The following is an 11,683-nucleotide window of genomic DNA, read 5'->3' as shown; positions in this document are numbered from 1 at the left end:
AGCCTCGTCGGAGCCTTTGTCGCCTCGTCATCCTCCTTTTTGAGATCTGAAGCAGGACGAGGAGAAGCGTGACACCAAAACCCTAGAATCGGAGGCGGAGAGCCCCGGATCGGGGAGCCACGTGTCGTCATCCTCCTTCAGTCGGAAGGTCGCTAAGTCGAGATCCGTCGACTGCGGGAGTAAGAGCTTCTCCGACGACTTCTTGGAGCGGATCTCCACCAAATTCGACGACTGCACCCTGTGAAGAGTCGAATCTCACCGCGAATCCAACAGCAAGACGGTGGTTCATCATCGCCAGCAGCTCGATCACGACAACAAGCAGAGAATCAAGGAGAGAGTCAGGTGCAGAGAGTCAGGTGCAGCGGAATCTTCGGCGGTTTCGGGATGATCTCGTCGTCGTCCTCGGCCTATTGGCTCTCAGGTGATGACGGTGGATGTTGGGAAGGCGGTCAATGTTGGTGTCAATCCATCGTTGCTAGCTGCGCATTGAATTGCACTTGGTAATTTGGTTTTATTTATTTTATTTTTATTTTTATTTGTTTTTTTGAAGTTGAATTCTTCTAAAATATGATTGTAGATATTGATTGATTTGGTTGAAGATTGCAGTTGCGTAAGAATTATGCCTTTGATCAATTATATTGTCAATATAAAACTTTTACAATGGTGTTTTCAAACACTTTAGGAGAAAAAACACAACACCAATGTGTTTTTCTAAAAAAACACAACAACAAAAAACACTTTGGAAGCCAAACGCTCCAGCAACGCGTTCGACAAAATTCTTTCACGTCAACTCCCAGTCTTCCAATATGCGGCCCCTTTTTTTTTTCGTATTCGGCGGATGAGGCTATGAAGGAAATAACTAGAGAAAAAGAAGCCAACGTGAAGGAAAATTAAGGACGACGAGGGGACCTTTTATAGGTTCTAATCCTAAATGTAAAACAGCCTCAGCGCTGTAATGATTGACTTTGTCAAACACGGTATAGTTTCCCGACGCCTAAGTTCAACAACATTACAATTAATTCTATAGATGTGAAAAACGCACGTTCTGTCAATTACATTGTTCATCATTTTGTCCGTGATGGACAGATTTCTGTGGACTAGCATTGGAGTATCAGCGATACTGACAGAAACCGATTAAATTTCTGAGGTGAAAGCGGTCAGCCAAAAACGAATGTTGTAGAGCGAGTAGAATTTTTCCCAGAGTTTGTTCTTGGCGCCTACTGGGCCTTTAATTGGTGCAATATTGGAAGCTCCAGACATACAATTGCATCGCAAAAAAAAAGTTGGCTTTTCTCCGAGTCGATCTCAGGCATTAACTTCATAATATCTTGCTTAAGGAAATGTAGGATAGATGGAGATAGCAATTGGACGTTTTGCTTTGCGAATAACATGCTACTGCTCGATTTTGAAGCGTGAAACTTTGCATCGCTTGAGGAGATAGCAATTATAAAATATCATCATAACCCAACAAGAAACTAGAGTCATATCCCCACATCAGTTCATTCGCATCTGCAACCTAAGCAGGCAAAGTGAGATTCCAAGACAACATGGATTCTCTCAAAGAGCTCTCCCAGGAAGAAGAAAAAAAAAAACAAAGGGTGTTCACCGAGCCCAAATTAGTAGACAGCTCAAGGCAATGCAACAGCGACAACACCACACACCTTGATCAGCTGCATACGCTGCACATCAAAACAGCAATCGATTGCTGTTTAGCCGTGCATACTCTTGCATTGATCTCGCTCATTGGATTTTCTACGCCATTCACATATACAATAAGCCCTCTTTATCTTCAGTGAGATGTTAACCTTGATATCTTCTGCTGAAATAAGAACATTTTTTTAGAAATTTGTCCTTGGCAAAGTATTAACACTACTTTCAGATCATAGTTCCGAGCAGGTTTTAATGTGATGAGCTGATGATACAAACAAAATATTACAATTAGTTACCCTTGTTACAGCAATCCTACACTTAATAATCAAAAATTTATAAAAACATTACATTTACAACGGATGAAGAATGAGAAGTGAAACGCAGACTTGCCGGCCACTAACAAAACAAGTGCATAGATAATTCGATGCAGGATTATGGCTTTTGGTGCATTGCAACAGGACCATCAGGCAACTTGTTCTGGCTATCTTGTTCAACCTTTACATTGCTTGGTTCATCAACTGACATAGGACCTACATCTGAGGGCTGCATGTGCAATAACGAAAACAATAGAAGTTAAAACATCTCTCTCATTTATTTCTATGATCATTCTTCATATATAAAGCCTTTCAACAGTCACCTTGAAAGTGAAACAGGAGTCCTCATTCATCGGCTCTGTGCCTTTGACGTGCTCTGGAGTCGCTTTATGAATTTCCTAGACAGTAGAAAAAATAGAAATAGAATCCATTACAATAAACTAACTGGAATGAGCTTTCAATGTCTAAAGGAGAAACAGTATGATGTTTCTGAATAAAAATCCATCAACAATGTCCATTTCACAAGTTAGATGCATTATTAACGGTGAACATGCTCTAAAAGAATGAAATTATCTTTCTATAGTTTCAACAAACTGAACCCAGCCATAAACCTAACAATAAATCCGGGAAATGGAGAATATATGATGATGAAGGAAGCCAAAGTATGATGTCAGGATATTTTCCTGCATGCTTGCTACAACATTTTATGTCCTTAATTTTATTCATAAGTCATAACTTAAAGACACAATTTTACACTTCTCACAACTCACATGCTATTTGATGCTTGTTAATAATTATTTCCATTTATATTATCATATTGGGATGAATTTATTTTTTATTTTTTCCCCTTCATATTCATCTCAAAGTACAAATCAGGGGGAAAAAACACATTACAGGCTAGAACACATGACTCGCGATAATTCTAGTTAATAGGAAGATAAATAAGTTGCCAAAATGATATACATTGCCCATCTCCACCTATAATTCCTCTGCCTTCTGCAGTCAACAGAAGCAAGTTCCAGCAAGATCAGAAGCTATATCACAGAAATTTTTTTCCCTGTAAGCAAAAGTTTCCCCCTTTTATCTACTTACTTTCCAATTTTAGGTAGGCTGCTTCTGTGGTAATGACAGTCACTATTTTCCCATTCTTTTTAAGTTAGAAAACAAACCAACAGTGCCAGATATATGCTGTGAAGCCCCATGGCCACATACTGCACATGCATAATGATGACTAATCATGGTTATTTTTGACACGTAACTACAAAAATAACAACTCGATCTAATACTCTTCAAAACTTTACCCGACTAGCTAATCTTAAATTCAGCTTTACAAATAGAACTATGAAATAAAGATCATAACTAATCTTCAGTTCTAACATCCTCGTCATGTTAACACTTACAATAGGAGATGTGAGATTCTAAATATGACCCTAACAGTGTAGAGGTTCCTCCTACGGAAGTAAGAGGCTAACCCCAGCATATTCCTGTGATATACGATAATTTGCTTCATGCCCCATTCAGTTTGCACTATGCAGCAATTAATTTCGCACACATTCATCCGGCTTTAAGCATTAATACCATTTGTAATGTTTAAGCAGGAACCTGATGCAAGGTCACCCATTTTGAAATTGCTCCCGCCAAGTTAACTATGATTTTTTTTCTATAATTCCTCCCTCAAAGTTTCTAGCTATGGTTAGTTCTACTTCCTGAGCTTATGGGAATTATTATACACCTTTCTGGCTCACATCCATGTTGGATTACTCTCCCAGGACATGACACAGATTCCTAGCAGCAGAGGATGATTACTTGATGGTATACAATTGTACAGAACTTGATATGGCAATCTTATCTAACTATTACATTGTTAGAGTATAAAATTATAACCCCACAACAACTTCGGAGTTTTGGTGTTGTGGCAGGGTGTCTAAGAATCCAAGATGGTATCATAGCTTCTGCAGCAGTCTCAACTTGCTTCTCACCGTTCAATGACAACTTCATCTATTGCAACTTCACATAACAAGTTCAATACCATCTTTAGCTAACACACCAGTTACTTTCATTGCTTTTGCACTTGCTCCACAGATGAATCATTTCTAAGTTTATTTTTCTCTTTTGACAGCTGCTTCAACAGCGAGTTATCCTTTTGGAGTTTTAAGTTCTCAAGCTCAAGGCTGTGTCTAAGAATCCAAGATGGTATCATAGCTTCTGCAGCAGTCTCAACTTGCTTCTCACCGTTCAATGACAACTTCATCTATTGCAACTTCACATAACAAGTTCAATACCATCTTTAGCTAACACACCAGTTACTTTCATTGCTTTTGCACTTGCTCCACAGATGAATCATTTCTAAGTTTATTTTTCTCTTTTGACAGCTGCTTCAACAGCGAGTTATCCTTTTGGAGTTTTAAGTTCTCAAGCTCAAGGCTTGAGAAAGGAATACCAGCAGCCTTCTGTCAGGTTGTTGAACCATTTCCCAAACTTGTTATGTGAAGTTGTAACAGATGAAGTTCAGTTGTCAAATACTGGTGAGAAGCAAACTAAGGTTGCTGTAAAAACTCTGGTACTATCTTAAAGACCATTACACAAACTCCGAAGCTGTAGTATTTTATACTCTAACATACATGGAGTAAGATAACATCTTAAGAGAACATCAACCAACTCATGCACAAACTTCCGTGCAAAAAAACTTGGGTACTATCTTAAAGACCATTACACAAAAACACCAAAGCTGTAATGAGGGTTGAGGGTTATAATTTTATACTAACATACATTCCATGAAATGAGATTTCTGAAGCATGCAATGTGATGGTGAAACCAAGAGCAAGAGAATTTTATAAGTGTTCATGCAGATTGCATCAAAATTATCATATCACTGAGTTGAAAAAAGAGGGTGACCAGAGAATTTAACGTGAGACATAAATGAACAAGTTCATATCTAAGCACTCGGATTACAGATTTAAATTTCACAGGACGACAGATCCATGGACTAACTTTTGGCAACAAAAAAAACTAGGGTGCAACTTGCATAGGTTGCATTGGGTTTATTACAAGGTCTAACCTGAGGAACGTCTTATAGCCTCAACCTAAATCTTAAACCCTACTCACCTGGCCACAGGTGTAGATGAATCCAGAGAATTTAACGTGAGATTGAAACAGATAGGTTTGCGCCCAAGCACTTGGGTTCATAGATTTTACATGCAATATATTCACTGATTAATTTGTTGATGAGCTAGCATGGGGTGCACTGGGTTGAGTAGATGGTCTAACTGAAGCAACATCTTACACACAAAGTTAACCTAACTGACATGGAACACAGGCCTGGTTGAACATAGATTGGTTTAAGAAAATACCAGGTCAGTTCAATGCAGTTATTATTTGAATTGGGCTGGGTCGGGTTAAGTTCAGGATCTAACTCGACCATCTTAAAACCTCAATCTTAACTAACCCATCCTGACCACAGGTCTTTGCACCTAGGCTAATCTGCGTTATAATTGATCGGGTCAATCATATTGAGCTATTATTTACAGGAGTTAATTACTAATGCCAGGTAATTATTGCTTCAAGTTAAACAAACTTTCCTAGTTTGTCTGACATGGCAGCCGCTTGACACCAAGAATAATCTACATCTCAGTTTTATATTCCTTCACACAAAAAACGTGAATAAGAAGCTATATATCATTCAAAGGCCCGCTGAATATTATGACAGTTCATAACTCCAGAAAATGACTTTTCATACAGCAAGAACTATGTGGTATGGTAGGGATAAGGGTATGGGTACTGGTATAGGTACGGGACACCGCAAATTTATAAAAGGTAGGGTATGGGGACACGGCTACATAAATATATTTATACACATATTATGTATTGGATTTAATAATTTATATAAGAAGAAGGATGAGAACTAAAATCCATATAACATTTTTATGTTTCTTTTATTATATGGATTATAAATTGGAAAATCACTAGTTTTTGAACTGTACATCCAAATGACCCTTCAAGATCATAATTCAAAACCTGGCATGTGTCCAATGAGTTTCAAGAAGTGGATGTGAGTGTAGGACATATGTCCAAAAAATGTATGACAAGTGTTTTAAATTAAAACATGTGTTGTATAATTGAGTACATGCCCGGATAAATGTATGGATATATGCAAGGAGTGTCCAAGGAATTTGGGCATAGGTACGTGTTGGGTACGGGTACAGCTTCAAATTAGAAGCACCAGGCAACATAGACCAAGAAGGATGGAAAGCATTGGCATTAAGATTTATTTATGATGAAAAGGAGGTGGAATATTGTACTGCCGATGATCATAATTTTTATAGATAGATCATACATATCTGGTGAAATTTAAACGGAAAAATAGGTTAATAACTTAACTCAGTTATTATCCGTCATTTGATGGTCGAGATTCACCAGATCGCGAAGTAGCATTTAAGAAATCTAAGAAATATGAAACAGATGAAATGCTTTTTGGCATCTCGAAACAACTGAGTATCATGAAAGATATTGTCAGAACCATCTTCATACCCTAATTCAAAAATGTAGGGACATTGGTAAACAATAAAAAAAAAACTGATATTTTACCTCTTTTTCAAGATTTTCCCTCTTTATTCTTACATTCTGAATGCTGTTAGCAGTAGGCCTGCAGCTGTAAGGAAACCTGATCTGTCAGAAACAGGCACATAACTGGTAAAAGAGGGACATAGAAGCAAGAAAAAAAGTACCTCTTAGGATAATCCTCTTCCATATCAGAATCGGAATCATGTCTTTCATCTGGATCCTCTAGATCTTCATCAGGCTGGTAATTAAAGACATAAGTAATTACCTAAGCGTTAACTTGAAATTTTCAACAAGATAAACATTTCTCATTTCTCAGCCTGAAAATAAATAAAAAAATCAATGCATGCTTCTCTTTATGCCAAAAATTAATCCCATAACTAGAAACTAAAGGGTCTCTGCTTGTTTAGGAATTTTTTTAGCAACGCTCAGGATCCCTTTTGCTAAGAAGGCACTTACTGGTATAAGGCACAAGCCTATGTCACTGAAATATATAATTAAAAAGTCATCTGTCAAAGAAATTTACATTAAAAAATAATAATAAATGAATGAACTTTTTTTTAATTTTTGTTAAACTGTCATGTCTGGACTTCTACTTTCAGGTAAGTCTAGTACTTTTACTGCATGCCTTTAATAAAAAAGTGAAGCTCTTGTTAAAATTATAAAACTAAAGAGATTGTTACCCAGGTATATGACGGTACCAAATAAAAGTTACTTGAAACTGCTATAATCATGTTGTTTGCCTTTATCTCAAACAGAAACTCAGGTAAAACCAATAAACGCACAGTGCTAAAATGACACGGATGAATGATGGTAACTGAAAGTAGTAAGATGGCTACAATTATGGCGTGAACAAACTGAATAACTACATTTGATTCAAAAATAAAGGGTGATGTATTTGCAAGTGATTGTTTTAACCAAGGTTTTAAATATCAGATATAAGAGAAATACCAGACGGCCAAAATTCATATTAGATTGTGGATATCAGAAAAATATCGGGGATATGTAGTAAATATTGAAGTACCGTATCGGATGATATGCATATAGAGTATATGTCCTAGCATGTAATCTTAACATACTCAATGAAATCTACAAAAACTAAAATGCAAAACTTATATAGGGAAAAGAACCTAACAGATTTTTGCTAGAAATTTTATAGGGCTAGAATTGCTAAAAAAAACATGAAAGACATTTCACATAACTATATTTTTGCAACAAGCCGTATAAAAGGATATATAGGTTAACATATCAGCCGATATATCGACCATGTCGAGGATACACTGCCCAAAACTGACAAAAAGCAATAAAGGATATTTAGACCACATTGTTTTGCAACATATCTTGTAAAAGGATATATCAGCTATATAGGGGATATTTAAAACAATGATTTTAATAGAATAAATACCTCAGCAAACTCAGTATCAGGAGGTCGTTCTTGAAACTGGACACTCGGCGCATGTCGAAGTTGGGAGAGATTGTCTAAAAGTTTTGCCCTTATATCCTCCAGAACTTGGCGTGTATTTTTGTTCTCCATGTTACTTGGTGCAACATGAAGTGTGTAATCTGGACCAAAATACTCATAATACTCATGTGGAGGCATTTTGTCTTCAACCTCAACACCAAGAGCAACTCCTGTCTGCTCAAATCAAAAGAAAAAGAAATACATCAACTCCACAGAAACAAAAGAAAGATAAAATGTAAAATTCAGGCAAATGCGGTAGTACTGCTCAGAAACCAAGCCAAACAGGGAATCAGTGAAAAAATGAAGAGAAGAATATTTGTATTTCTTTCTTTTATATAAGTATAAAGCTCAAAGGTTTGGTCGTTAAAACATAGGAACGACTAATTAGCAAATAGTATGTCCTTATTTAAGAATAGGTTCAACTTATCCTCTTAAGGAAAAATTACTTAGGACAATTATAAGAACCACAATGTTTTATGGATTAGAATGTTGGACGATTCAAAAAACATGTCAAAAAAATTGAGTCTAGTAGAAAAGTGAATGTTATGATGGGCGAGTCAATATAAACTAAGGAATAGGGATGAGTATATTCGTGTGAATTTGGAGGTTGCTCCTATTAAGTATAAAATGAGAGAGAATCATATGAGATATTCTGATCATGTGCAAAGTAGGCCATTAAATGCACCAATTAGGAGCAGTAATAAGATTATTATTAAGGGAGAAAGGACTAGAGGTAAGCCTAAGAAAACATGGTTAAAAAACCGTAAAAAAGGATGCGATAAAGATTAACTTAATGGAGGAGATAGCCCTTAACAGAACTGATGGGATAGTAGTATTCATGTAGCCAACCACAAGAAAGTTGATGATAACAGTGATCACAATAAGAACTAGACCTTTTAAGATTAAAAACAACATATCATATATGATGTTTTTTCTGAGAACAATGATCTTACCAGTCAAAATAATCTGCAAGGAACTCATTTGTCTTATGATTAAATAACAAGGTACACTACAGTAATCGAGATAAGGAACAGATTTGGTAGTCAGGTAGTACCTCATAGCACCAGCAACGAGCAACATTCCGGATTGTATATCCGCCTCCACCTAGTAGTAAAAGTGGTACATTAAAAGATCTCATATACTTCACACACTCTGCATGTCCTCTAATGGAAAGGTTAAAACAACCCAGCCGATCACCAGATAAAGAGTCTGCACCACATTGAAGGACCACAGCACCAGGCCTGAAAACTTCCATCACTTTACCCATGATAGGTTTAAATAGAGAATGATAGCTCTCGTCATCGATGCCATCATCTAGGGGAACATTCAGAGAGTAGTATTTTCCATTTCCGTGTCCAACGTCCCGAATATCTCCTGTCCCAGGAAAATAATCTCCAAATTTGTGAAATGAAACTGTCATTACTCTGTCAGTTGTGTAGAAGGCCTCCTCAACACCGTCTCCATGGTGGATATCAATGTCAACATATAGAACACGCTGCCAAAAGATAGAAAGATAAATGCATATTGTCTAATTTAATGGTGAGGAATAACAAAAGTATAAAAAGTCAGAATATACTGACATATTTCATTAGATTACTAAGTATTGGAAACAGAACAAGCAAGAACTTACAAATATAAATAGCAAAATATTAATTATGAAGTGCAATAAACTAGGTCAAGTTCACATATACACTGAAAAATAATCAAGATTAAAACACATCCTAAGTACAATAAAGTCTACCTTTGCCCAAATTCATTAAGAATGCAACAGATATATTAGTATGCTAATGCAGCAAAATGTTTTGAGCGTAATCCCTTTAACCAGGAAAGATACATTATAACATGAATATTTTTTATATTACAACAAGTAAGACTCCGCTTAATGGACGAAATTTCTTAATTGCACATTTTTATGGACAGCCAATCTAAGCCACTAAGATCACAATAAGCGGGATGGGATCATCGATTGTGATAGTTCAAGATGTGATTTTAGACTGCCCATTTAGAAGCCCCACTGTGAACACTTTTTTCATACAGTAAATTGCACAAAACCCCCCTCATCTACAACATGAGTAGCACTTATCATCCCTAAAGTCCTTTACTAGAACAAAGTCCCTTCGTGTTAACCCTCTAGTTAATGGTGTTAACTTTTCATTCAGATTAAATGCACGTGATATATATGTGACTTAATCAAACTTTTAAGTTCCCTAAACAACCCTGTCTCCTCAAGAAACAAACCACCAGTTTTTTTCTTCTCTTCTGTCCCTTCTCCAAGTGAAAAACCACCTGAGTTTTTTTTCCTCCTTCGCTCTTCGCACTAACAAACCCATCAGTCGCTGATCAAAGGACAAGCTTTTGGCACTCGTGAAATTTCTCATCACAGATCATTTTCTTCGTTAGAGATAAGGATGGCATAAGCCTGCGAGAAAGCTTTGAGCATACCTTAAATCTGCTAATATAAGGTGCAGTAAGTAAGGTTTTGAAATTCCTTTAGTCTTTAAACTCTTCCACTATTAAAATGCTTGTTGATTATGGTTTTATATTGAGATCCCCAAAATTTAACCCGAATTTTATTCTTTTGGCTTACTATGGCAAACTTGATTCTATCTGGGGTCTTGTACAATTGCGGATTTCATCCTGAAGTCAACTAACATATTCTAGCATGACATTAGTTCGCTTGTGCATAAATGACATTTCTTAACATATTTCAACATTTATCTCTGAAAATAGGGGTTTTTTTCATAGAAACCACCTTTAAACTAGGGCCAATCTGTAGAAACCACCTTTTCTTTTCAATTAATACACTTTGAGAAGAAATTCACATCTATTTATAGTCCATTTCTTTCTAAGTTTTGAAGCTCAATTATGTAATTGATAATGAAATTGGCTATGACCTTTTCAGTAGTAATTTGTCATTTTGAAGATACAGATGTTTATGATCATGCAAAGCCTTGGTTTTGGACCAATATAATAACTATTCAGTTCATTTGCAATTTTATGATGATACCAATGTTTATGATCATGCAAAGCTTGGATTTTGGACTAATACACTGGTTATGCAGTTCATCTACAATTTTATGATGATGCATCGTTTTGTACAAATTATATGCTGTCTCTTATAGTTTGCAAGATGATACAGATGTTCAATTGCAATTTTAACTCATGCTTCGGTTTTGTACAAATTCATTTTAAGATACAAATGTTAATGATGCAAGGTCTGATTTTGAACTACCATAATGACTGCATAGGTTGTCTAAAATTTTCAAATAAATTTATAGAATTGCCAGCTCAATAATGGACTCCTGCAAATACAAGTAATATAGACAAAAAGTTGCAAGTTTTCAGTAGTTGAATAAAGAGGGAAATTTAATAGAGAAGGAACGATGATGCAATGAGGACTGGGCTGTTCAGGAGTTGAATAGCGAGGGAATAAAGCTCAATTTTGTTTGGAAAAAAGAGAGGGAAGGCTGGAAGAAGAGGGGTCTGTTGATGTCTCTATTATTAATTAGAAAGCATGGTTAATTAGGGAAATTAACTTTGATCAAACCACATGCATATCACATGCAGTTAAGCTGGATAGAAAAGTTAACACCAGTGAGCAGACGGTTAACTCCTAAGGGGCTTTATGCTAGTAGATGACTTTAGAGGTGATAAGTGCTTACTTATAACATAAATGAAAAAGAAGGGGGGGGGGGGGGGG

General features: G+C 36.3%; 1 protein-coding gene across 1 annotated transcript in view; it reads right to left on the bottom strand.

Moving 5' to 3' along the window:
* The window catches only part of LOC109827668 (histone deacetylase 19), an 11,306-nt gene continuing 1,435 nt past the window's right edge, over positions 1,813–11,683 (bottom strand). The window contains exons 3-8 of the mRNA XM_020394680.1: positions 9,038–9,478; positions 7,927–8,157; positions 6,689–6,762; positions 6,549–6,612; positions 2,288–2,362; positions 1,813–2,193 (exon numbers count right to left, since the gene is read on the bottom strand). Of these exons, the coding sequence (XP_020250269.1) occupies positions 2,083–2,193; positions 2,288–2,362; positions 6,549–6,612; positions 6,689–6,762; positions 7,927–8,157; positions 9,038–9,478 (996 nt within the window). The 3' untranslated portion in view covers positions 1,813–2,082. The remainder of the gene's footprint in view (positions 2,194–2,287; positions 2,363–6,548; positions 6,613–6,688; positions 6,763–7,926; positions 8,158–9,037; positions 9,479–11,683) is intronic.

The sequence above is a fragment of the Asparagus officinalis genome, chromosome 1 (genome assembly GCF_001876935.1).
Source record: "Asparagus officinalis chromosome 1, Aspof.V1, whole genome shotgun sequence".
Lineage (NCBI taxonomy): Eukaryota > Viridiplantae > Streptophyta > Magnoliopsida > Asparagales > Asparagaceae > Asparagus > Asparagus officinalis.
This window is presented reverse-complemented; position numbering and strand designations above follow the sequence as displayed.